At 40.8% G+C, this 27,839-nt stretch overlaps 2 protein-coding genes and 1 long non-coding RNA gene across 5 annotated transcripts in view; all 3 read right to left on the bottom strand.

Moving 5' to 3' along the window:
• Positions 1-143: 143 nt before the first annotated feature.
• The window catches only part of LOC306966322 (uncharacterized protein), a 67,990-nt gene continuing 40,294 nt past the window's right edge, over positions 144-27,839 (bottom strand). For 2 of the 3 annotated variants that reach the window (XM_079561047.1, XM_079561045.1), the window contains 5 exons: positions 27,583-27,617; positions 25,726-26,001; positions 25,400-25,548; positions 23,614-23,781; positions 144-309 (listed from right to left, as the gene is read on the bottom strand). In XM_079561047.1, coding sequence (XP_079417173.1) covers positions 276-309; positions 23,614-23,781; positions 25,400-25,548; positions 25,726-26,001; positions 27,583-27,617 — 662 coding nt within the window. In that variant the 3' untranslated portion in view covers positions 144-275. Of the gene's footprint in view, positions 310-22,584; positions 23,009-23,613; positions 23,782-25,399; positions 25,549-25,725; positions 26,002-27,582; positions 27,618-27,839 lie in introns of those variants that run through there. The other variant, XM_079561046.1, reaches the window with a different exon arrangement.
• On the bottom strand, positions 9,998-13,561 carry LOC306966712 (uncharacterized protein; the record flags this gene model as incomplete). Its single annotated transcript, XM_079561525.1, has 4 exons — positions 13,497-13,561; positions 12,567-12,715; positions 12,214-12,324; positions 9,998-10,205 (listed from the first exon to the last, which is right to left on the bottom strand). Exons 1-4 carry the CDS (start codon positions 13,545-13,547, stop codon positions 9,998-10,000), a joined length of 519 nt encoding a protein of 172 aa, XP_079417651.1. The 5' UTR covers positions 13,548-13,561.
• Positions 13,569-15,463, bottom strand: LOC306966345. Its single transcript, XR_013793095.1, has 3 exons — positions 15,221-15,463; positions 15,070-15,095; positions 13,569-13,697 (listed from the first exon to the last, which is right to left on the bottom strand). It is a non-coding gene; the product is annotated as an uncharacterized lncRNA (long non-coding RNA).

Here is a 27,839-nt window from a genome sequence, read left to right as displayed (position 1 = left end):
CAAATAAATAAATACATATATTAACATTGGTTGAGTTGGGGATTGTTGATTTTCTCTCTCAAAAAAAAAGTTTCATTGATCTTCTGTATTATCATGCATGCGACTACACAAAGCCACCAGCACATCCCAAAAATATATTCACGACTATCTTCAGAAGCATCCTCAACTCAATCAATCCAGTCAATGATGAATATAAAATAAAACATTTCTACACCTACGACGAGTCTAAAATGCTTAAGTTCCCAGTTTCCAGTTTGAAGATGTGACTGTTTCAGTTAGAGCCGTCGTTTCTTCGCAGCAGGCTGGGAACTGAAAAAGAACGACACAAAGTCATGTTCACACTCAGAAGATTACATTACCAACACTTAACATTCAGAGAAAAACATAAATCAGTGCAATTTTGAAGGAAGTGAGTCAGGATAAGGCAAGGCAAGTTTAGCGCAATTCATGCACAAGGCAATTCAAAGTGCTTCACAGTCGAATAAAATTACAAGAAAACAGATAAAATCAATACAATAATTTAGACATGTATACATACCGTTTTTTTAAAGGACAACGGTGTGATGTGTAAAGTGTGAAGTAACAAAAGGGGCAGATATTATAAGACCTAAGTTCTTCTCCTCTGCTCCGTTTCCTTCATACTGTGTTGGCTTGGCAGTTTTATTGTGATTGTATGACATCTCTTTTGAATGATATAAATAAATAAAATAAAATAAAAATATAAAAATGAAATCATCAACATAAAATGTATCAATTACAGTAAAAGGCAAGAGTGCAGATAAAATATGTTCAGTCATACACTAGGAAAAAGAAGTGTTTTCAGCCTGGATTTGAACATTGTCAGAGTTGAGGCCTGTCTCACATCCTCATGAAGACTGTTCCAGATTTTAGCTGCATGAAACTGAAACGCAGCCTCACCGTGTTTGGTTCTGACTCTGGGAACCATCAGGAGACCCCTCCCTGAAGTTCTCAGGGCCCGAGATGGTTCATACAGTTGTAACTAAAAGAACTAAAATAATTAAAGTGTTCACGACTAAAAGTCTGTCCCAGGGCAGCTGTGGCTCTGGTAAGAGCTTGTCACTCCCAAATATGGATGCCTTATCAACAAGGATTAAATCAGGGACAAAAAATCCAAAGTAAACAACAACAACAAAATCAGAGGTGAACAGCGGAACTCGAGTTGTGTCTCCTTCAGTGAGCCTGAGCCTTTTATAAGGACTTTAAAAAGCTCTAAGTTACACAAAGCGTAGAGTAAACCCAAGTTTAAAACTGGGCTAAACTTGTTAGAGGTTATAATGTTGTAAATGTGATTTTTGTTTAGATCAATGGATTAGTCTTACCTGGTTTCTGACTGGTCGGTCTTTGTGGGGGAGCGGTCATGGATGTATTTTATAGTGGCCGCCATCTCAGGATTTTCAGGAGTTTTCTTTGACTTGAGCCGCTGAACGTATCTACACACATGGAGAGAAATACTTAATAAAAGAAGTAGTAGTAATACTGGGCCTCACCTGAAATTTTATTAAAAATAGTTCGGCCACTCAGGACTCAAGAGTGCACTCAATTTGGTTAGAAATCAAAATTTGATCCTACAGTATAACCACTCCAAGGCAAATTTATCTGTAGATTTATTTGCACAATTCATACACAAGGCAATTCAAAGTGCTTTCCAATTGCATAAAATTACAAGAAAGCAGATCAAATAAATAAAACATCAACATCAAAATTGATTAATTACAGTAAAAGGCAAGAGTGCAGATAAAATACGTTCAGCTGTCATGCACGGGTAGTTTGTGGCCATACCGCCTTTGCGATGCCCAATCCTGTCAGACCAGCTAAGCAGGAAGGGCCTGGTCGGTACTTTGATGGGAGACCGTTTGGGAACGCCAGGAAGCCTGGTGAATGTACTGAGTGAGTGGTTGGTGGTGGTCGGAGGGGCCGATGGCACAGACTGGTTGCCTCCTCGCTTCTGTCTGTCTACCCCAGAGCAGCTGTGGCTACAATAGTAGCTTACCACCACCGGGTATGGAGTGAATGAATAGTGAAATGTAAAGTGTCTTTGAGTGTCCAGAAAAGCGCTATATAAAACCAATGCATTATTATTATTATTAATGAGAACCATTTTTCAGCCTGGATTTGAACATTGTCAAAGTTGAGGCCTGTCTCACATCCTCATGAAGACTGTTCCAGGAGACCCCTTCCTGAAGTTCTCAGGGCCCGAGATGGTTCATACGGCTGTAGCATGTCAGAGATGGACTTCAGTCCTAAACCATGAAAAGACTTGTAACAAGCAGAGCTGTTTTAAATTCTATTCTCTGAGTGACAGGAAGCCAGTGCAGAGACCGGAGCACTGGACTAATATGGTCATATTTCCTGGTTCTGGATGTTCTGCAGTGAGCAGCTATTACAGTCGTCTAACCTGCTGGAGACAAATGCATGGATAAGTCTCTCTAAGTCTGGTTTTGACACTATTCCTCTGATCTCAGCAATGTTTTTCAGATGGCAAAAAGCTGATGATGTTCTTGCTTTGATGTGGCTGTTTAAGTTCAGGTCTGAGTCCATGATTACGCCGAGATTTCGAACCTGTTTTTTGTTTTGTTTTAGAGAGAGAGACTCAAGGTGACTGACTCTGACTCTGTGGGCCAAAAACAATGATCTCAGTTTTGTCTAGTTTAATTGGAGAAAGTTGCTTTGCATCCATTCACCAATTGCACAGGTAGTACCTGTAAACACAACTGTAGTAGTAGCAATAGTAGCCATCACTGTCACAGTAGTAGAAGAAGTGATAATATTTACAAACAGGTTAATATAAACTCTTACTCCTTTTTTTTCTCATCAGTAGACTCATACAATTCCTTGCAAGTTGATGTTTTATATTTTCCAAATCCAACAAGAGCCTGTCCCTCTTTGTAGAGACGCACCTTCTCCTCAGCATCAGGGTAATGGGACACGTACGCCAGATCGTCCTGAGAAAGAATCCGAAATGTATGTTTAAAATAGATTCATAACTTCAATTATGATAATTCGGTGCATTGTGGACTGAGCTGTGGCTACACAAGGAGCATCATCAGGAGGTCAACACTGACACACGATGGAAATGTCACCTTAAAACTCGACATACTTAAGACATGGTGTTGTGGCACTTGAAGGCATGTGTGGTTTATTTATGAAAAACTGTTGTTGTTTTGGTGTTGGGGGTTTGCGTGTTGATCTACTGTATCAAGGTAAGCCCGTGTGTAGAGGCGAAACGGCCCTATGCTGGTCGCCTCCTGGCTGCTGAGTTTTTAAGGGTTCCCAACGCGTGTCTCCACAAAATCACTCCAATATTGTGCTTTATTGGCCCCTGTGACCAATTCCTTTATTTTCGTACACAACATAAGATGTCCACATGACACGGTAAGAAATAGTTTACCTCAAAACCAGCCGCACCTGGGTCACTAATTAGGCCCCTTTTGTAGGGAAATCTAACAGTCAATCAAATTCACCAGCGCCCCCTACCGGCTGGGAGAAAGGTGCATTTTGGCTCCTACACCGTGCATAACGTATGCTCAAACAGACTTTTCAAGGCAATTTCGCTTTTGTTTACAATTTGACATCGATTCTAAGGAAGAAAACAAGGCAGCGCGATGTAAAGAGGAACATAATGTGACAGTTTCCATAGAAGAGTAGCGTGAGGGTTGCTTGTAATGAACCACGCCTCAGTCGGCCTCTTTTTCTTAAATAACGCCCTCTCCTCGTGGTGCAGCCTTAGGCGCAAAACCTGCGCTGCACGCAAGGTCGCGCGTGTACCACGATGCATTTAGAGTTGCCAGTCACAAGATCTGGACCCATGAGAAGCCTAAAAGCCATCTACCAAATGATGGTGATTGCTTTTTGGAAACGTTTGTACCTTGAAAAGCCTTACCAGGTGCGGGGACCGCTTATGGCTATATGCACATAACATTGGTTACCAATAGGGGTGCAACTGATCAAAAACTCACGGTTCGGATCGTTCCTCGGATCAGAGTCACAGATCAGAATATTTTTTTCCGAGCAGCAAAAGGCATATTATCTTGTTCATTTAAACATGGACCAATGACCAATAATAAAAAACTTTATAAGATTGTACATGTAATTCACCCCCCCCCCCCCCCCCCCCCCATACACACCCCATGTGCGCTGCTTCATGGAGAAGGACGTGTTATTAGAAAATGTTTTGAACGAAGGGGAGCGCATGGCTCGGTCAGCGCTGTGGGCGGGGCACATCCACTTTACAGACTCTTTCAATCCTTCAGCGACAGCTCCTCATTTCGAACAGTCTACGTGGCGTCTTTCCAGCAAACTTCAGCGCTTTGTTGTAAAATACAGACTAGCCCACACCTGCCACTGCCTTTACCCAAAGCCGCTGTCACGAGCCGCTGCAGGGGGACGGAGAAATGCGCATAGATGGGCCGGCATCGAGGACTCTCAGAGCGGGGATGAAGGTGGCGTTGACAAGGGAGACGCTGAGCTGATGAGGATGGTTAATAAGCCTCTATCATTATCAGCTATTCTCAGGGTTTTGTTCTGTGCCCAGACAACACGGGAGCCGTGCACTCTGTCCAACCTCTTTCCTTCATCATTATCTGACAGGGAAGCCCAAATGTTCCCATTTAAATGATGCGGGCTGTTCAAGCTGCTTCGTTCCTCCGCTCGCCATGACCACTCTGTGTGTGGAGTGAATGTTTTTTTTTCATAAATCAATCAGCGGATCATGTGTGTCCCGCGCAAAGATATTGATCCGAATCACCACTAGTTACCAAGTTGGTGGCAAAATTTAAACGTAATAAAAAGTTTTGTTTCCATGGAACCCACCTTGTGACAGAGGGATAACTACAAAGATATGATTTGATAAAGTTTATAAAGTGAATTTCAGAACGTTTGTAAAGGTGTTATCAACAGAGTTAGCAGCTTTTAGACAAAATAAGCGGCTGTCTGCTTTTGCAGCTTACCTTGTGTTTTAGGTAGATAATTTGAGTCTCCCCCTTCTCTTTCTCGATCTGGTGGCTGCCCAGCAGAAATGCAGCGTACCCCACATCGTTCTGCCGCAGCCAGTCAAAGGTTTTGCCTTCCAGATTTTGGTAACTTCTTGGCTTTGGGTGCGGCTTTTTGGGCCGTTTTAGGCACGTTGTTGGTCTCATAGTTGTGAGGTTTTGGTGCAGGGCCGGGTTCATTCAAACTTCTTCTTAGGAGAAATGGCAAAACAAATATAAAAAATGTCTTATTACTATCTTTTCTTTGTATTGTTTAAACAGTATTAAAACATGACCTTGATAGGATATGTTTTATATGGCCCGTTCAAATCCACTTTAACGAAATTAAGAAATAATTATTATTACTGCAACTTCTGGAGCATCCTAGGGGCACCAGGTTAACCACCCATACAGCTGCTGGGTCACTGAAAGGTCAAATATGCACAAATATATATATTTTTCCCATAAAAAGTTGCATAATGCACCTTTAAATGTTTCACTCAATACAGAATGTGAGCATTTTAGGGTGTCCTACTTGACCAATCACAGGTCTCACTTTAACAACTGCTTAATAAAGCAATTTGTTTCCTTCTCTGGTGTATAGCAGAAATATTGAGCTGTTTGAAAATGTATAATATTGAACACATTAGCATTTTTCTATATAAAAATAGAGAAAATCTAAATCTATTGAATCATCATCACAACATCAACAAATGACAAACTATGACCAAAAATGCACCACAATATTAAGATGAAATTATTTCACAGTTAATAATAGGCCTCAAAATAACCCATAGCCTAACTGTAAAATGAATGCTTTATATTAAAGTGATAGTCTGGAAGTCTACATGTTTTACAAATGAAAAAATAATGTGAAAAATCAAGCACCTGGTCTTGCGTTTTGATGTGAAGTAAGTGATATTTTTTTGTAAAGTCCCTCCTTCCTGGATCTCAGCAGCTAATCAGAGTCTAGTATCCTCCCACGTTGAACAATGAGACGAGCTTTTCCTGTGAACCAGCCTGCCAGGTCCAATCAGGAGGGAGGAGGAGGGGCTTGATTGTTAATTTTTGAAAATTCTATCCTGCTCTCCACATTTTGTAAAGAATGGCTTTCTGGTTAAAGAGAGGAGGAATGTGATTGTTCACTTTCAAATGTCACTCTCTCCTCACTTTGCAAACTTACAGACCATCATTTTAAGAGGCGCTTGATAAATATTAGTGTTAATAAGCATTAATACAATGTGCTTGTAAATATATCAATAAGCTGCTCATTATACTATTATCAACTACCATGCTAATAAACCATGAACAATATGCTTATTCAATACTTTATTACGATCATCCCTTAATATAAAGCTGTATCTATGTTGCCTCACTAGCTATTTGTTTGGCATACTCACGTTGGAATGAGCCTCTTTTCGTGATTCTATAACAAAGAATAAAACATCTTTAGAAAATAAGCATCACATTAATACTTAACTTCACATAACAAGACTTAAACCTCTGGATGGTCAGTTCCAGCAGAAAGTTTACTATTGTTTCCATCGAGGAAAGCTACTTCAATTATGTCCATCTCACCCAATTCCGTCGCCCCTTTGTTGCAGTCGATGGCCCTCAGAGCTCGGATGGTTCTGTCCACAGCTTCTGATTCATTATTATGTCGCGACATCAGGAGTCCCCTGACCTCGACGCGGCTCTTGCCCTCCACTTCACCTTTTCTGATGCGCGGATTCTCATTGGGATTATCTAACTCGGAAATGAAGTCACTGAATTCACCGTCGTTTAGATCCTTCAGCGCATCCAGGATTTCTTTCCGTGCATCGAAGCAGTTTGGCATTGTTTCGGCTTGTATTGTGGAATCCTCCCTGTCCCAACGGCAAGTAAGTGTCCTTTCAGACCACAGTAAAGGCGTGAAATCGATGCATAAATGTCACTTGTTCACACCACCATTAAAGCCATTTCAAAGTGGCTCAGGTGTGCACCCCATGACATAGTGTATCCTCTTCTCTGTGGAAATGAATTAGTGTTGGCCGTGTTTTACTACTTTTAAGTCCCGCCCCTCCGCTTCATACAACCTGTTGAAGAGGCGCTCTCCGCGGACATGAAGCGCAAGCGCAATCAGAACCTTCGAATGTAATCCGGTGGCCAATGAGCTGGATAGTGCGCCTTTTTACGCACGGTACGCGCTAAGATTTGGCAACGGTCAAGGCCTTTGAAACATCCCCTTTCACTTTCATTTCTGTTACGAGACATGGCAAGTGTGCACCTTTTAGTCCTCGCAGCCTGTAACAGTTAAATATTCATCCAGTGAGTCACTCAGTGTAAGCTTTATGCAGCAAACAATTCAGTGTCCATACAGAGAAATTAGGTATTGCTTTAGGTTAGGGTGTGCTCATTATTAATAATTAGTAATAGTATAGTTAAGGGTTGGCTATGAATAAGTGATTATTAATGGCCTAATTGTATGTTAACAGATAAAAGTATAATAAGCAGTGTGTTAATGCTTTACAAGCATGTTATTAATGCTGTCCTGGAACCCAATAGCATCAAAACTTGTTTTTGTTTTCGGCACCTTCTTTTGAAACTTTTATTTTTTCAATACTAGTACTACCTAAACATTTTCTCCCATACCACAGTGATATTGTTTAACAGCACCAAGTCCTATATGTTGTATTATTTCCAGGTGGTTAAACACTGGAGTCAGCATTGTTAGTCGTGGGCTCGTGGCAGTAGTAGTAGTAATAATGCAGTAGTAGTAATTGTATTTGGTGTTATTTCCAGGTGGCAAAGCACAGGGGCCAGAGCAAGAACAAGAACAAGCCAAAGATGAAATACGAGAAGCTGAGCCGCGGTTTGCGATACTACTACCACAAAAACATCATCCTCAAAAAGTCGCATCTATTTCAGTCCAATAAAAACGATAAGAACATCAATAGAATTGTAATTTCTAAAGTATAAAATACTGAAAACAAAAATAAAGTCTGCTTTAGTAAATGAACTCTTCTTCAACTCTGTTTACTTTGGCTTTTAAATAAATAGATAAAAAATGTTCCCAGAGTTTGAAGCTCAGTCTGAGATGTTGTTGTTGTGCAGCAGTTTGGATCTGAAAGAGAAGAAAACAAAGAAAAGAATAATGATTTTATGAATATGTGCGTCTTACATGGACTTGAACAAGCTTCACTCCGAGTCTTAGTCTTGTGAGTGCTTGTGTTTGCTATTTCAAATTGTGATTATGATTTCATTGCGAATAGTCTTCAATTAAAATGACTTTACCTTGTTTATTCTGAACTCAGTTTGCTTCTTCTTCCTGCTCTATTTGGCTTTGGACGCAGCTTTCTTCACTTTCTTGGGACTTGGCTCCTTGTTTTTCTGGAAAATGGAAAAAAAAAAAAAAAAACTGAAATAATTGAAAAAGCTAGTGCATGTTTTTTTTTTTTTTTGCGGAATATGTTAGTATAAGAGAAGTGGTGCCTCCCCTCACACGGGTACTGTCCGTGAAGTAGAAGTGGAGGAAAACATTACTTTGATAGGATAAATATATGCATGATTTTCAAACTGAACAAAAGAGTCTAAACTTACTCTGAATAAAGGTCAATTATTACAACATTAAAGGAGAACAATATCAGCAAAACCAGGACTAAAAATGTATCAAAATATTGTACAAATAAAGAAGAAAAAACTGTTAACCAAAGAGATTAATCCAGTGGCCCTTCATGGATCACTGGTCCTTAGACCCGGCCTGAGCCCTGTGCACAGGACACTTACTGTAGGTTTAATATTCATGGTATATAAGATACCTTATATACAATCTAGTTACATTATTCTGTCTATTTGCTCCCCCTGAGTGTTTCTTGAGAGCTGATGTAAGTGAATTTCTCCATTTTGAAATCAATAAAGTCCTGTTTTATCTTATCTTGTGCGTTTCAGTTTGAGTCTTCTTCCTTTTCACTTTGGCTTTGGGCGCAACGGTTTCAATTTGTTTCAGATTTTTCGGAAAAAACGGCCAAACCAGTGCCGACTATGGCGCGGTAAGAATGTCCGGTTCATGGCAATAATTTCTGAAGTTTGTCCATAATACATAGATTATTAGATTATGTTTAGTGGCCATTAAATGTGAACCTGATCCACTATATAAAAATGGTTTTGGATTTGGATCAGTCAATGACAGTCTGTGGGGCTTTGCTTTCCTAACACCTCGTTCCAGCTTGTCACGCCGGCCATCACTTTGATACGACACTGGGACTATTGTTTAACTCACAGTGGGCTAAATAAGAAGCTTGGTGTCCACTGAAGGTACGGAAAAGAAAGGAGGAGATGAGAATGAAACGGAGGGACTCTTGTCTGTGTTGCTTGTGCTCGTGATATATATATGTACTTTTTTCTTTTTTAATTTAGTTGGTGCGCCGTGTATTCAGGTGCACTCAATATTTAGATAATTATATGTTGCAAGTTTTTTTGGCATGGGAACACTAAATAAGAACAAAAAGTTGTCTGACAAGTATAAATAAATTTGAATTTGAAACTTTAAAAAATCCTGCAAAATTACACTTTTCAAAAATGACACTTTCTAACCCTTAAATTGATTCAAGAATCAAAAACATTTGTCTTGAAAGAGCATAAATTGCTATTTCTCTTAGAGATCCAAACTCCCCCACAATACTAACTTACGTACCACTGTTGTCCACTGTCCATTGTATACTTAAATTTGGGAATGTCCTTTGAATCACGTCGTCTGTCTTCAGGAGCTTGATGAAAATCTGACATGTTTTTTCTCCTTTTTTCATGAGCTTGTCCAGCAGCTCACCAAGTTGGCCTTTTGCATTTTCATTGTAGTCTTTAAGATTTTGAATAGCCCGGTTAGAGATGAGGCTGCGTTCTTGAACCTTGTTGAGGATCAGCATGTGCTCTGCAGACAGAATCTCCAAAAGGGAAGTTTTATTCCTTCTGATGAAGTCTTTGGCAGAAGACATGGCAGACCTAAAACACAACACAACCAGTCTGTATGATGATTATGTTAGATGCAAAATGGGTTTATTAAAGGTTAAGGTGTACTTTATTGTCCCCTTAGAAAATGTTGTCCTCTGCATTTGACCCGTCTCTCCATGCTGCTGGGGCGACTCGTCAGGAGCAGTGGGCGACGGCAGGGCCGCACCCGAGGACCCATCTCCAGATGTCGAGTTCGGTAGATTGTCAGAATCACCAGGCTGGAGGACTGACCTATTTAAAATGGGTCAATTTAGTGTTTTTCTCAGTTGAAAAGACACTGACACTGCGCTGGGAGAAGAAGGTGGGTTCATGGACTCTTATGAAAGATGAAAGATGAATTGGTAGTGTTTACCTTTCTGCTAACGCTCGGTATGGCACATCGGCACTATGACTTTAACTAGACTAATCATTTGAAGCTATGTTTCCGCCAGCCCATCCTTCCATGTTCTATCTTTGAATTTGTTCAACTGGTCTTTACTCTAGAGACGTGTGTGATGTAGGCCACAGTCAGAATGCTAGATTGTTCATTTTTGTTCAGTTCCAGAACTCTTCATTTTTTTTTGCCTCGATATGTTGTAAGATATCATATGGTTTCCAAACAAAACGTTCTCCACTGATTATTTTGCAGTTAATGAGAAAGAAGTGATTAATTTGCGCACTACATTTGGGGCCTGATTTACTAAGCCTGGTGCTAAAGTACGTAGTATTGCTATGTGGGCGTGTTGCACCTGATTTACTATTAGACTTTGTAAAAGGTTCATACTGTCTTCTTCGATTAGACTATTACTAAGTAAGTCTTTAGTAAGACAGAAGGTTTGTTTACCTGCTTTACTAGTTTTGATCACTTCCTATGATCTTCCTCAGAAGCACCACCTGGTGGTGGAGGTGTCCTGTCGTAGGCAGCTTATATGGAATTTCCAGTCAGTAGAGTGAGCTTACGCCCCCTACTGACTGGCGCCTTCTCCAGGACAGCATACCAGGTGTGGGATAAGGCGATCTCGATAGCAGGAAACGTGCACCATCAAGATCAGGAAACATGCACCAACATCTATGAACCGGGATGACGGAGCGTACACCTTTCCGTACTGACTGGAAAATCCATGAAAAGCTGCCTCGACAGGAGAGGTGTCCTGTCGACACCAGGTGGCGCTTCTGAGGAAGATCACAGGAAGTGATCGAAACTAGTAAAGCAGGTAAACAAACCTTCTGTCTTTCTAAAAGAACAAAACAGTAATAGTGTAACTGAGTTTACTGTGTAAGCAGAAGAATCGCAAAACTGCTTCTCTTTAAAAGGTTAAATGGTCTCAACTTATATGGCGCTTTTCTACCTTCACTAGGCCCAAAGCACTTTAGAGCACAGATCCACTCACACCAACGTACACAGAGGCAACGAGGGTGAAGTTTACACGTCTGAGCGCCTTTGAGGACGAGAACCACTTATAAAAGCCCTCAAGGATAAAGGACAAATAGCCACTGATGATAATAATTCTATTGATACGAATACTAATTATTATAGAAAATACATTTTCTTATCTGAATCCCTGGCTTTAGAGAAATAGCCCCACTAGCTGCGATTTGAGTCTGTCTCCAAATATCTTATCCATGTTTGCACTGCGTTGATAGTGCACGTTTAGGCGCATGATACGTCCTGGTTCAGGGGCCCCTCACAGGTGCCTCTCACAGGGGCCTCTCACAGGTGCTGTGTGCTTCACCACACACAATCTATCACAATCACTGGCTTTTTCCTCCACTTTCGTAAACACTATGGTGTAAACAATTAGTAAATCAGCCCCTACGTCACACAAAGCTGTTGAACTTTTAAACCAATCAAATTTCTTTGCTGAACCCTCCAAAATGATTGGATCCTTTATCCAGAAAAATTGAGTTCTGGGGGATCAAATGGAGCACTGGCAATATGTGATCATTTGGCTCACTATGTGGATTTGTGTTGTGGTAGGTTTGGTTTATTACAGTTCACTTTGTTCAACATTATTTAAGTATGTTTAACTTTTTGAGGAAGCAGAGATGGAATAGAGTCTCTGAAAGGTTGAGTGAACACTAAAAGCTGCTTTATAACTTCCCATGCATAATTTTATCTGTGAAGTTTGGAAAATTAAAATGCCCCTACTCTCCTGTGCCTTTTTAAAAAAATAATTGTGAGTGCGGAATAGAGATGAATTGAAGGTTATAGTGTTGTAAATGTGGTTTTGTAACGTTTAGATCAATGGATTAGTCTTACCTGGTTTCTGACTGGTCGGTCTTCGTGGAGGAGCGGTCATGGATGTATTTTATAGTGGCCGCCATCACAGGATTTTGATGAGTTTTCATTGACTTGAGCCGCTGAACGTATCTACACACATGGAGAGAAATACTTTTTGTAAAAGAAGTAGTAGTAATACTGAGCCTCATCTGAAATGTTCTTAAAAATAGTTCGGCCACTGAGGACTCAAGAGTGCACTCGATTTGATTATATTTCCCATCAAAATTTGATCCCACTGTATAACAAGTAGCTGTAAACACAACTGTAGTAGTAGCAATAGTAGCCGTTATTGAAGTGATAGTATTTACAGGCAGCTTAATATAAACTCTTACTCCTTTTTCTTCTCGTCAGTAGACTCATACAATTCCTTGCGAGTTGACGTTTTATATTTTCCAAATCCAACAAGAGCCTGTCCCTCTTTGTAGAGACGCACCTTCTCCTCAGCATCAGGGAAATGGGACACGTCCTCAGCCAGATCGTCCTGAGAAAGAAACCAAATGCATGTTTAGATCTGGGTAGACCTTGGTCAGAGGCCTGGTCAGAGGGTCAGGTCATAAGTGATATTGATTAAGCAAATGTAATGGTTTAATCATCACCCAATATGACAGACAAAGGAGTACAGGTGCATGAAACACTCCAATTTCCTTTTATTTGCATGACATAAATGCGTAATGGCAGGGCGCTAGCCATTTTTTTCCTTTTATTTATATTTTTGCGTCTGTCTTGATCCAAAAAGCATGCTACAGTTGTTCTTTAATTTTGTTTTTCAATCCTTTTGGACACTAAGGATATTGAAATGGCTAGTTTTATTTTATTTTATTTTATTTTATTATGATTATCATTGTTATATTTCATGATGATTATCATTGCAATGTATGATTATCTATTCATTAAAAAGGAAAAAATCAGAACATGTGCATCTTGAAACGCACAACAGTTCCTCCACTTCTGAAGTAAGTTTATGAGAGTGGCATGACTACAGCATGTGTAGGGGGTGAAGTGTCAGGTTGGGAACCACTGGTTAACCTGCACCAATCACAGCACTGTGGCTGGTCGCTGCAGGAGGAAAGGCTCCTGTCACACAAATCTGGTCAAAACACCTCTTCCAAAAAGAGCAGGTGATAAACATGTGATAACATGTGATAAACAAGTGAATTTCAGAAAATGTTTGTCTAAAAAGTTCACAACATTTGGACAAAATAAGAGGTGTGGAGACACAGGGACAGTGCATGACCAACACTGTTTCAGCGTTTGCAGTTTACCTTGTGTTTCATGTCTGGCCTTAGAGTCGTGCTCCCATTCTCCCTCTCCATCTGGTGACTTCCCACGACATCTCCAGAATCTGGTAACTTCTCAGCTTTGGGTGCCGCAATTTTCACTTTTTGGGGCGTTTTTGGCACGTTGTTGGTCTCATGAATTGGGGGTTTTGCTGCAGGGCCGGGCTTATTCAAACTGGGGAGATTCTTGGGAGAAAATGTAAAAATATAAGAAAAACATTTTATTAATTGAAGGCACGTGTTAGCATTAGCAGTAATTATAACATTTTCTTAAAATCATTTATTTATTTAGTTTTAAGTGGGACAATGTACATTAATGAACATTAAGACAATGTAAATGTACCCGAATTAGCCAAAAGTCTAGTTTTCATCGGTAATCTCCCTGCCAGATCTCATTCGTGGTCATACCGCCTATGCTATGCCCAATCCCGTCAGACCTTGGAAGCTCAGCAGGGAAGGGCCTGGTCGGTACTTGGATGGGAGACCGTTTAGTAACACCAGGAAGCCTAGCGAATGTAATGAGTGAGTGAGTGGTTGGTGGTCGTCGGAGGGGCCGATGGCCCAGACTGGTTGCCTCGCTTCCGTCAGTCTACCCCAGGGCAGCTGTGGCTACAATAGTAGCTTACCACCACCGAGTATGGAGTGAATGAATAGTGCAATGTAAAGCGTCTTTGAGTGTCCAGAAAAGCGCTATATAAAACCAATGCATTATTATTATTATTATTTAAGCTAAGCAGTGCAAAACCTTAGGGTAAACTTTTTTAGATGAAGGTTCTTCTCATTGTCTGTAGGCTACTCTGTAGGAGCACTTTGTAGGAGAACAGACGATGACTCTAGAACCAACACCTGTACGACTGGGACCTTACACAGACATAAGATAAACTATAGTATGTTTTATGTTGATGATCCCAATCAGTGCTCATGTTAATATGGTATCAATAAGCATGAGTAATTAATGAATAATATGCTTAGTGGCCTATCCTAACTCTTTAACCCGTAGCCCTTAAAGAAACAGGTCACCCTTTTTACATACTGAGATATGTTCTTACCTGAGCTTAGACGAGTTCATTTGTACCTGTCTGGTCAGCACAGACAGCGTTAGCATTTAGCCTCTTCTCCTCTATAGCTCCAAACCAAGTGAAGATAGAAGCTACCAAGCTCTTCCACGTTTTCCCTATTCAAATACATGAAGTGTTGCACCAGGAGTACGCACGTACAATATAGTTCCCCTTTTTATCCGCTTAGAAAAACTTTGTGTATCTACTTTATCGTGTAACACTTCACGTAACCATATTTGAATAGGGAAAATGCGGAAGAGCTTGGTAGCTTCTATGTTCACCTGGTTTGGAGCTATAGAGTGTGTGCTGTGTTTACGTGACTGAAGACACGCATGAAGACCAGACAGGTACAAATGAACTCGTCTAAGCTCAGGTAAGAACATATCTCAGTGTGTAAAAACTGTGGCCTATTCCTTTGAGAAGAATACTTTATTGTCATTAACACTAAACAAGCAACCAATATGTAGCCTCACTAGCTATTTGTTTCTTGGCATACTCACATTGGAATGAGCCTCTTTTCGTGATTCTGTAACACGAAAATAAGCTTCAAAATAATGCTTACATTCACATGAAACAAGACTGGACTGTCAGTTTCCAGAGTTTACTAATGTTTCCATCGAGGCACTTTCAACGCAGTTATGTCCATCTCACCCAATTTCGTCGCCCCTTTGTTGCAATAGATGGCCCTCAGAGCTCGGATGGTTCTGTCCACAGCTTCTGATTCAGTGTCATGTCGCGACATCAGGAGTTCCGTGACCTCGACGCGGCTCTTGCGCTGCACTTCACTGGTTCTGATGGGCGGATTCACCATGTCATTCTTTAACTCGAAAATGAAGTGACTGAAATCATCGTCGTTTAGATCCATCAGCGCGTCCAGGATTCCTTTCCGTGCATCGAAGGAGGCTGGCGTTGTTTCGGCTTGCATTGTGGGATCTTCCCTGTCCCAATAGCAAGGTAAGTTTACTTTTTTACCGCAACACGCTACTTTTAATCAACACATGTCCAGACCACAGCAAAGAGGTGACATCGATGCATAAATGTCACTGTCCACACCAATTAAAGCTAGTTCAGTAGCTCAGGTGTGCGCCCCCTGAGAAAGGGTATCCTCTTCTCAGCGGAAATAGAAAAGTGTTGGCGCGTGACATCCCAACTGTGAGGCACTATTAGGTCCCGCCCTCCGCTTCAGAAATTAAAACTTCATCAAATTCTTCTGTAACCTGTTGAAGAAGCGCTCTCCGCGGACATTTAGAGCAGAGCCATCAGAGCCTCCGACTGTAATCCGGTGGCGAAGGACCTGAGTGCGCCTTTACGCACGGCACGCGTCTCTGTTTTGGCAACGGTCTATGCCTCAGAAATATCCTCTTTCACTTTCATTTCTTTTACAAGACATGGCAGGCGTGCACCTTTAGTCCTGACTGTAGCAGTTTAATATTCATCCAGTGAGTCACTCATTTATGTGTCCAGGGCTATAGCAAACTTAAACTGTCCAAGCATTTCAAATGGTCGCGAGGCACGGTTGAAGGGGAGCTTTACGCAGCAGACAAAGTCGGGGTGTCCATACAGAGACATTAGTTTCGGTTGTTGTTTTAGCAGATTTTTGGCCTCTAACTTGTGGACAGGCAGATCTTGTCTTTTAGCTTTGTCTCAGTCTGTTAGTTTAAATAAGATAAGATAAGATAAGATAAGATAAGATAAGATAAGATAAGATAAGATAAGATAAGATAAGATAAGATAAGATAAGATAAGATAAGATAAGATGATAGTGTATTGATCTCACAGATAGAGAAATTGCATAAAAGGGGGTTATGTCCTTTCAGATCTTGACCCATTCAAGCGAAGAACCGTGAACGTAAAGAAAACCGTTGCTGTCTATTTCTCTTCTGACTTCAGCACTTTTGAAGTTGCCATCCGGAATTGTTTTCTCTTTATCAGGAGGGATCTGTCCCATGAGCCTGACCTTTTTCACATTTGTCTTATTGCGTCACATCTTGGTCACAAACCTCCACACTCCATTGTTCAAGGAGGTATTTGACAGAAAACCTGAGGCCTCACTGTGACGTCATTCACCAACATCATCTTTTTACTTTTGAAAACTTATACATACAAACATATACATTTTAGCACTCTGTCATGTGTCGTCGCTGTCAGGGCTCCCTCAGACCCTCGGTCAGTGCGGACTTTGTTCTCCCAAAATGCACAATTGTTGATATTGTAGACCCCTCCTGGAACCGCCACCTTAAAGGGGCTAGATGCAAGTTTGTCATTTTATGCTCACTGCTGCCACCTCAGGTCTTATGCGCAACTGCAGCTTCTATATGACGCTCGTGCATGACGGTACTTCAGACCCGAATTAACACCTTTTTGACAGTGCAGGATTTTAGAGGCAGTTGTGGTGAACAGGTCTGAGCTCATTCTACACATTAGGACATGGCTGGAACACGTAGGGGGAGGGAAATACATAATTTTAACATTTAAACTCTGTATAGTCCCTGTAACGTGGTGGAGGGGTTTGAGCGCCCGAATGATCCTGGGAGCTCTGTTGTCGTGGCTTTGTGCCACTGGTAGGGTCTCCCATGGCAAACTGGTCCTAGGTGACGGGTCAGACAAAGAGCGGTTCAGAAGCCCCTTATGAGAGACCACCAGGCCCGGTTAATCCTGAGGCCGTCCTCCTGTGGACCCACCACCTGCAGGAGGAACCATAAGGGGCTCAGACAGTTGCCCCCACGACCCAGCAACAGACAGGTGGAAGAAGATGGATGGATGGATGGATGGATGGATGGATGGATGATGAACAGTCTGAAAGGATCAACCTCTAATACGAAAACAAGTGCGTGGAACCTTCAGCAGATTCTGATCCACAGACCTCAGAGCCTAACTATTAAAATCATGAAGACACAAAAGCATGAATGACAAGCTTATGACCATATTCTTAAGTTTAGAGATGTTCCTCAGAGGAAAGTGGCTGTTCCTCGTCAGCTGCTTACAGTGCTGCACTAATGACAGATCAAAGATAACTCCCAAGTTTCACAGTACTGTTTAATCCCTGGTACTAAATCATCAGCGGCAATAACCAATGTTTCTGTTTTGTCTGCATTGAGCTGCAGAGAGTTATCCATTAGCCATTGTTTTATTTCATCTGGACAATGGAGCAAGGCATATTTATTTATACCACGCATTTTGTACAAAAGGCACCTCAATGCACCTCCATTTCTTATTACTGTATACTGCACAACTTTGTTATTAACTGCACAACTTTGTTATTGTAAAAAAAAAATAGAAATATAACTTGATTGAGATTTAGAGGAATTTGATATAGGACCTTACTTTTCTTTATTTCCATGTTTAGGTTATTCCAGTGGGCAACTTTCTTCACACACTTCTCTTCCCTTTGCTGTGACTCATCTACAGCTGCAGTTGCCGTCTCCCTGAAACCTGACACTGCTGCTCACTGGGCTGCAGCAAATGATGTCTCGTGCGGATGTTGACTTACACTTTATTTCACAGTACTGTGATACATTGTACCAACAGAATTTAGTACAATCTACTTTAAAATAATATGTAATAACTTTTTCATACACAATGGAATAAGACGACCCTTAGGGAAAGGCATAAGGTTAGGGTTAGAGTTATGTCTTATTACATTACGTACCTCCAAACTACAAATACATATTATTCTATTGTGTGTCTAACCCATAAGTACATGTTATTACACATTGTTACAGAGCACATTGCATTGTACTAAATTTGGCAGGTGCAATGTATCAAGTGTATAGTGCAAAATAAAGTGTTAATGTTAGTCTTTTTGACTGTAAACTGTGGTGTAGATCAGTCTAATCCACACAATAACACATTGAAAAGGTTCTGGCCGTTAAAGATTGAGAATAAACTTTTATTTACATGACACACATTTCATAGGTTATAATGAATCCTGCTGGAAGCATTATCATTTTCATCCAAATATATAGTTCTGAGCAAATTCTAAGACATACGTTTTCTGACTGGCTTCTTAAAACATATTATAAAAATGAACTAGTCTTTTGAACGGCTGTTTTAAATCAACAAATCCCAAAGATTCAGCTTTCATGGTTTCAGTGTGGACTGCAGATGTGGTTGGTACAGTACAGACTAATTCCTCGTTTCTAATCTTAGTCTGTTGATTCTGTTGACATTGATCGCTGCACTGAAAGTGAACTCATGTGGGTGTTGTCATAATGTTGTGCCTGGTTTTGTGTTTGGTTTTAGTTATAACTGTTGAAGCTGGTGCTGACAGCCTGTGTATTGAGGCTGAGGGTATCAGAAGGTGTTACATATAATGTTTAATATTCATTACACAGTATTTCATTATAATATATTGACATGCTTGTAAAAGGGTCCTATGGTACCTCTCAGATTAGTAGATCAATGACATCTTAAAGACCCTATACCTGATTTTTGATCAATGAAAGGGGAAGCCACTAAATTAAAATGTTAGTTGTGGTCCAAACTCAGTTTTATTTATAATTTATTTAAGTTTATAGGCAAATGTCACAACTTGCAGGGTCTCTTTTCAGGCTCACATTCACAAAAATGCTGCAAAAATAGCCTGAAAGTTCATGAAATTGATACAAACGTTATATAATTTGATGCACAGTGTTTTCCTTAAAAGCATTTTAGTTTACAATATACTAAAGGAGGATAAAATAATTTTCATTCCATCTCTAGAAGTAAAATCAAGTGTAGCTCCTTGAAGGCTGTAACTGTGTCTCTGAAGAAGTGTTTGATAAATCACAGAAAGTCTGCCTGCTTGTGTTAATGGAAGTAGCAGTAGTACAGTTGTAGTATTTATATATTTTATTATTTCCAGGTGGTCAAACGCTGGGGCCAGAGCAACAATGAACTGTGAGAAAAACATCAACCATAAAAGTGCCCACAAACGCTACGTCTAAAGCATTGTTTGCTACATGCAGGGGATTTTGGGTGAAAGTGTGCAGGATGTGGTCAGCTGCATCTGTTCAGAGCTAAAGGTTTGCCGCTGCTCAACTTTCCCTCCCCTCAAGTCCTCATATGCAATCTTTTGGTGCACAGAGATAATCTGAAAATGTGACTCAAGAGGGCCAATATAGAGATTAGATTAGAAATATTTAATAAACGTAAACCTAAACCTATTCAGAAACTTCTGTCCCTGTGCCCATGAGCCTGTCTTTGAAAGTGATTATGTGATGATATTATCGGTCAGCCTCCATCTTGCTGAGTGAGTGATATACTGAACCACATACAGTGATGTTTGAGCTCTCAGAACAAGCACAAATCACTAATTTCCTCTTTATGTCTCTACATGCTTTTGTAAAAATGTAAATAAGCAAAGTTCTTGTGTGCACTTCAGACAAACACGTCATGCACAGGTCATAGTAGTTGTAGTAGTAGTAGTAGTAGTAGTAGCGCTAATAACAGTATGATTCTTTACAGCTGGCCAAATGCTGCATTAATGTAGCTGCAGCAGTTGTAGTTATGACATCTTTCTGTTTATAGGGAGCCCAAACTATGGTCCATGGTAGCAGTATTAGTAGTAGTACTAGTTGTAGTCGTATCAGCATGTGATATTTGTGTATGTGTTACACTCGTGAAGACAGACACATGGGCCGGTGGGTAATAGTTTCACTTGTACTCTGTAAACACAGCTGGCTTCTCTGCCTTTAGGCCCTTTACACTATGGAGATATTTTAATTACCCTGTCACTTATCTTCTTGTACAGTCTCCCTGTTACATGAGTTATACAAAACAAAAACATCCTTAAACTTGACGTGTAATGCTACCAATTGCAAATCTCAATTCATTATTTATCAATGGACAAGTGCTACAACAATGATTTACCTGGAACTATACAGAAGTTGTTCAGTCGTAAATTAGGTGGGTATATCAACTAAGGGGAATTGGGAACTTTAAACTCAAGGCCCACTAGTAAAACAAGGAAAGGTTTCTGTGTGTCTGTGTGTGGTGTCAAACTATGAAACGGTCTGGAGGATGAGCACAAGAAATGCAAGAGTATTCACATATTCAAGTCAATGTATAAACAACTCCTAATTGCAAAGTATGAAGTAAATAAAAGCTCATGTCGATTACTGTCATTGAATTTTTTGAATGTGTTTATATTTGATTAAACCCCTCCTGGAACCGCCACCTTAACGTGATGGAGGGGTTTGAGCACCCGGATGATCCTGGGAGCTCTGTTGTCAGGGGGCTTGGTGCTCCTGGTAGGGTCTCCCAGGGCAAACAGGTCCTATGTGACAAAAAGCGGTCCAGAAACCCCTTATGAGAGACCAACAGGCCTGGTTAGAACCATGTGGCCGTCCTTCTGTGGACCCACCACCCACAGGAGGAGCCATAGGGCCTGGTGCAATGGGATTTGGGCAGCTCCAACAGCGGACAAGTGGGAAAAAATGGATGGGTGGAAGGACTTTTTTTTTTTTTCATATGAAAGACAGGAATTATAATTTGCATTCAGTATATATTGTAAATGGGGTGGGGATAATAATAATAAGTTCATCCCACTCCCATTCGAGCATGAGAACAAGTCTGATTATGTTTGTATTTATGATGTTTTTCATATGTAAACATAATGTACATATGGAAAAATGTATTGGTTTGTAAGTTGCTTGAATAAAACAGTATATTATTTCACAGTAGGTGCAGCTCTTGGACTGGTTAAGCACTTTACTTCTATAAGGAGCTGAAGTATTGCATGTTGGTTTTTCTTTCTTACTAAAAAAGATACATAGATAAAAATCTGTTATAGAATTATGATCACACACAAACATGTGTATAAGCATTTAAATTGGGGCGTTTATCAAGACAGGTTCTGAGTGCAAACAGGAAATATTTTGCACCTAATTTACCTTTTGAAATGTGCAGTTACAGTATTAGGGCTACAAATCTGACATATACATGAGGTAATACTTCATGTGTGAAAATTGCACAAATTAATCTGTTGGTGGATCCACCTTTGCACAAGTTGCTTGTGTGAACACTTGTTAAATAATCCCTCAATGGCAAAAATAGGCTCATTACACCAAGAATCCACTCGCCCCTTCACATCACTGGAAAGGTGGCTGAAGTGCAGTTTTTAAGACGACACTGTACCATTTGAGACATATTGATGCTTAATGGTTTTGTCTGTCTTTGCTATAGAGAGATACGACCATAGTTTGGATATCATGACAGCGTTGATCTTCAGCACTGAATCAGGAAGCCGTGACATAAAGACTCAGAAACAAAAGAGGCTTGATGGAAGCTTTATTGAGCGTGTAAGCGGCGCTCAGACCCCGGCAGAAGACATTATGCATGAACATGATGACTGAGCAGCAGCCGGACACTGGCAGAGGTGGCAGAGGATGAGGAGAGCAGGTGCTGCGACGTGATTGGCTGAGGCGGAGGCTGCGGAGGAGCTGAAGCTGCAGATGAGGCGATGATCGGATGTGGGATATTGGTTCTGCATATTAGATCGTCCAGGTGTTTTCTCAATGTCTTTAAATGTGAGTCTATTTAAAAAATGGTTTCAAATGTATTTATTTTTTGTTTTTTGTGCAGTAATGTTGCTTTAATTGATTTTTGCCCCTTAAATATACATGTTTGAAAAAAAAAAACATTTTAAACCCATTTTTTTTCAAAACAAAAATAAATAAATAAATACATTGACATAGTATCACCTGGACTGGGTTGGTTGAGTTGGAGATTCTCTCTCTAAATTTTCAATCAAGAAATGCAGACGTCTAATTCTCCTTAGATGTGTTGATTTTCTCCAGTGTCTTTCTGCATCTCAGGTTAAAACATAATGTAATGTAAAATGTGGCTACAAAAAAGGTCACACGCTCTTAATATTTTGCTGGACTGCGTTTCATTAAGCTTCTGCAATGCTGTACATTTTTCACCAATCGTGACTTGATGATGGGAGAGTGTGACCACTGCACAAAGCCTTCGCCAGCACATCCCAAAGATTCTCCATGGGATTTAAGATCTGGACTCTGTGGCCGCGCCATCTTGTACTCCCTGAACCACTCTTTCACTATGTGAGCTCGATGAATCCTGGCATTGTTATCTTGGAACATGCCTATGCCATCAGGGAAGAAGAATCCCATTGATGGAATAACCTGGTCATTCAGGATGTTCAGCTGATCTCATTCTTTGAGCTCTTTGTGTTGCTGAACCTACACCTGACCAACTGCAACAGCTTCAGGCCAGAACAGTTAGTTACTATTGCTTTAAAGCATTTAACCAATTTCTTGGCAGCTTTTTCCAGGATGTTTCACGAGAAGCATCCTCAACTCAAGCAATCCAGTCAATGATGTTTTAAAATTAAAAATTTCTACACCTACGACGGGTCTAAAATGCTTAATTTCCCAGTTTCCAGTTTGAAGATGTGATTGTTTCAGTTAGAGCCGTTGTTTCTTCGCATCAGGCTGGAAACTGAAAAAGAACAACACAAAGTCATGTTCACACTCAGAAGATAAACATTACCAAAACTTAGAGACAAAGAAAAAAATAAAGGAGGGTGGGTTTGAAGGAAGTGAGTCAGGATAATGAACTTAAAGTCTGGAAGTATAGTCTGTCTCAGGGCACACCCAACAATGGATGCTCTATGTTAGAGCCATATGAACCATCTCGGAACCTGAGAACTTCAGGGAGGGGTCTCCTGGTGGTTCCCAGAATCAGTAATAAACATGGTGACTTTCTTGAAGTGGACAAATAAGGCATAAATGATGCTTTTAAAATCCTTTTGGCACCTCATTTTACATTTTAAATATAATATTAAATATAATGACTTTGAGACACAAGGGCCAAACCTTTGCAACTCCATTGTGCTGTGATTTACATGAGCACAGAACTACTCAGGACCAATCCAATTGGTACCGCTACTGCAGGTTTGTTTCTGACGATGCTGTAACACGATTAAAAGCTAAAACAGAAACACAAAAACTTCTGGTATCTCCCCCGGACAGGACCCGAGGAGAACAGTGTCTGCTGCTCACCTCTGTATCATTATTATAGGACTATAGGAACAGTGGTCTCACCTGGGCTCTGGAGGCGCTCTCCCCAGGGTGGAGCTCCTCCCCTGAGGTCCAGCCTTGGAGCCAGTGGAGACGGCAGCCATTTTGTCACGATAAAGGATGTACTTTATCATGGCCATCATCATCTCTCCTGCTCCAGTCTTCTCCATTGACCGGAGCCATTTCACATAGCTACGCACAAAGAGAGGAATATGTTTAGTGAAAGTAGAAGTAGTTGTAATAATTAGCAGAGGCAGCGTTTGCAGACGTGCTCCCGAGGTGGAGAGTGAAACATCCACTTCATTCACACAGGGAGTGTTTTACCCACAGACATATTATTAATGATGACGCCTTGTGCTCACACCTCCCCATTTACATTAGACTCCATTTGAGAGAAAGTGCATGATGGCTGCTCAGTGTTGAAGTCTTAAAATACAATACTTGGGCCAAGTCCATATGTTTAGATACTCACTTTCAGTTTTATTTTAGCGTTTTGCAGCTGAATTAGTAATAGTAAGCATTGCTTGGTGAGTATTTTAAAGTATTTGGTAGTACTGAAGTATTTGCTTTTCCCTCAAAAATCAGTTAAAGATCAACTAAATTCATGTTAACACTCAAAAGTCAATAGTGACAAGCAGTTCGCTTAGTGGAGGGGGAGGGGTGGATGTGCGTCAGGGTCTACAGTAGGTGCTGCCAAGAGTGAGAAGTAGCATGGCTTCCACTTGTTCAGGCTTTATCAATTATATTCAAGACACCGTTTAATTTCCAGCACTGTGTTCTGTATGAATCAGTGAAGTGCAGCGAAAGACAAAACTGCTGCGTGCATAAAGGGAGGGTGTTCATATTATATTAGACTTGAAGGCATTTTTGTTGTGAGCCCTGTTTCTCTGAAGTGGTGCGCCTCAGTTAGGTCTTAGTGTCTGCAGCCCAGGAGCCTTCAGCGCACAGTATCACCTCATCATTAAAACATCAAAAAGACAAAACAATTACAGTAATACAATTATCCTCCCCCTCCCCGTCTTTATGTCTGTCTCTTTCTCCTGCTGTGTGAACTTTCCCCGCACATGTAACCTGACACCACTATTAGGGAGCACTTGTATATGAAGAGTTTGAGACGTCACTGATTAGACACACGTGCACTCACAAAGAGGTCTATTCAAACTATAGAGAGCAAAGAATGCAGAAGATCTACACTGGCTACACTGTTTTCAGAGGCTGAAGGACAGACATGTTTATGGGCCCCTGCCTGGCTGGCAGAAGGTGATGAATAAGTTTAAATTCCTGGATGAATGTCAAACCATGTGACATCAGGCAGTGTCTGATATTTTGGAAGGCTAGTCGCAGAATGGGCCATCGTAATAGGATTTCTGTCAGTGTCCCATCAACACCGCACGCCGCCAGAGTCACAAGCAAGAGGCCAGGCATGAGCGGGTCTGACTCCGCATTTTACAGGACTTTCCCTGCACTTTTCCACAGAAATAAACAGAATGTGGCACCATCCTCAGCTAAACACACGCCGCCTGGAGCCTGAGACTGCTACGACAAAACTGTGGTCGTAGCTACAATTCTCTATTTGAACCATCGCACAGTAGCAGATTTTATAATCCCCACGACGTGCAATGTGACATCTAGAAATCGCACAGTGTGCACCAGCTATTAAGGCCCCGCATGATGCACGTAAATATTTAAAAAACTATCGGTGCAAACAATCCAAAGTTAGTCTGGAGCCCGGCCAATGAGCTGGAAACTGATTTGCAGCACCATGATTATTAGTAGTAACATGGAGACATTAATAAACATCAATTCTCACCTCTTCTTTTCCTCTTCCTTGGAGTTGTACAAATCCTTTCGAGTTTCGTCTGTATATCGGCCGAATCCCACAGGAGCCAGTCCCTCTCTGTAGAAGTGCACCGCCTCCACAACATCAGGGAAAGGGGACACGTATTCAGCCAGAGCGTCCTGAGAAATCAACCAGAAGTTTGCTTTCACCTCCACCTGAGTTCATTCTGTCAACTAAAATACTATGTCTGAGATTTCGTCAGTGTCATTTTCTCTAACCATAATAAAAAGAACTACTACAATGAAAAATCGGACTTGTGTTAATTCTTGTTTGTCGCTGACTGTTTGTGGTTGTACCTTGTTTTCCTGGTTGGACACAATCTTTTTCCCCTCATCGATCTCGCTCTGGTGAGAGCCCACCAGATAAACGGCGTACTGACGATCGTTCTGCATCACCCATTTGAAGGTCTTGCCTTCGTGTTTGCCAAACCGGAGCTTGGTTCCTCCAAGTTTTGGCGATCTATTGGCTTTGGTTTGCGCTTTCTTCGGCTTTTGGGGCTCCTTTGGCTCCCTGTTGTCCCGATTGCGAAGGAATGGCGCAGGACTGGGTTCACGTTCATCAGAGGGATTGTTCTGGAAAATAACAGATAAATCAACCAGTTATTCACGACTGATGAAGAAAAGGCGTCTTACAATCACATTAAATATTTTAATTGGTAGCAGTAATGTTAGTATTGGTAAGAGAAATCATAGAAGAGACCAAAAGACAGTAATAGTAGTGATAGTGGGAGGAGGGGCAGAATGAATGGTATTAGTGGCAACAGTGTGAGTAGCAAATGGATGGAAGAAGTTGTAGTGGAATTAATAGTGGACAGTAGTCACGGCTTATGAACACAACATGAGCTTTACCCCCAGGCTATATGCCTCATGAACACTTAGCTTCTTTTCATGCTTTTTTTGACTGCTTAAAATGACAGAGGTGTGTGCCCTATCACTTCACTACATATTATGAACTAAGTGTTTTAACATTGTATGTGGCAAATAAATGGTATGTCTGTCTGTCAGTCTGTCTAGTGTATTGTATTGTATTGTATTGTATTGTATTAACTATCTTTTGTTATGTAATCCCCCTCCTGGAACTGCCACCTTAACGTGGTGGAGGTGTTTGAGCACCCGAATGATCCTGGGAGCTCTGTTGTCGGGGGCTTCGTGCCCCTGGAAGGGTCTCCCAGGGCAAATAGGTCCGAGGTGACGGGTCAGACAAAGAGCGGTTCAGAAGCCCCTTATGGGAGACCAACAGGCCCGGTTAATCGTGAGGCCGTCCTTCTGTGGACCCACCACCTGCAGGAGGAGCCATAAGGGGCTGGTGCAATGTGATTTGGGCAGCTCCAACAGCTGCCCCCACGACCCGGAAACGGAAAAGTGGAAGAAGATGGATGGATGGATGTTATGTAATCTTTATTTGTAATTTGCCTTTTGGTATGTAATTTTAATTGTGTAGAACTACAGATGGAAATTAGCATAGTGCTAAATCTGGTGCTTTTCAAAGCCATCTCAAAGCCATCTTTTCAATGTAGTTGCACACTGTCCTGATATAAATAAACTAAACTAGTAGTAATAAAGTGTCAGTGTCCCAGTGATAGCTCAGTAGTAACAATAGAAGTAGTTGTTGTTATAGCAGCAGTCGTTTATTGTAGTCGCCTAGTAGTAACAGTGATAGTAGTAGATTAATAGCAGTATATACAGCAGAATAGTAGCAGTAGTGGAAATGGGATGTAGCGATATTTTGATATGACGGTCACAATTTTGATTCAATTTCTCTCGGTGTAAGAAAAAATGAAGTATGAATCTTATATGAAGTATTCTTTAAATAAACAGACTTTTGTGAGCTCTACATCTTAAAGCCTTAATGATTGTGAACTAGCAGTTATTTGTTTCTCTTTACATTCCCATGACAGGATTCCTCTCTGGAAGTAGTGAAACTCATAAACTCACCCCGTGATGGATTGGGATGTTAGAAAATGAGATTAAAAGAGACGTTCATGTCGAATACAGCACGAATAGTTGTCGTCTAATACACATGTAATCCTATATTGAAAAAAAGACTTGAATAGCTGCGCCTGCAGAAAACTTAACAGGAAGAGAGTGAAAGAAAGCAGAAGTGAAGAAAGACCACAGTAAGTGTAAGTCATCCGTCTTATACTTTACACTTACTGGTGCTTTTGAGGGAAGCTTGCACTTGGATTCTTCTGCAACATGCAGACACATTAATAAACACATTTATAAACAATAAATACATTCAATACTATTTCATTTATTAATTTATTTGAATGGCACAGTGCATATTAATGAACAGACAACTAGTGCTGTAAATATGCCGGATTTAGCTCAAGGCTAATTTCCATCCGCAGTCCCATGAGGTAACTATTTTTGTAGTACTTCATACAGTGGAAGAAGTACTGAATATCTTT

The sequence above is a fragment of the Gobius niger genome (assembly GCF_951799975.1).
Source record: "Gobius niger genome assembly, chromosome: 8".
Lineage (NCBI taxonomy): Eukaryota > Metazoa > Chordata > Actinopteri > Gobiiformes > Gobiidae > Gobius > Gobius niger.
The sequence above is the reverse complement of the archived record's forward strand: the minus strand, read 5'-3'. Positions and strand labels throughout refer to the sequence as shown.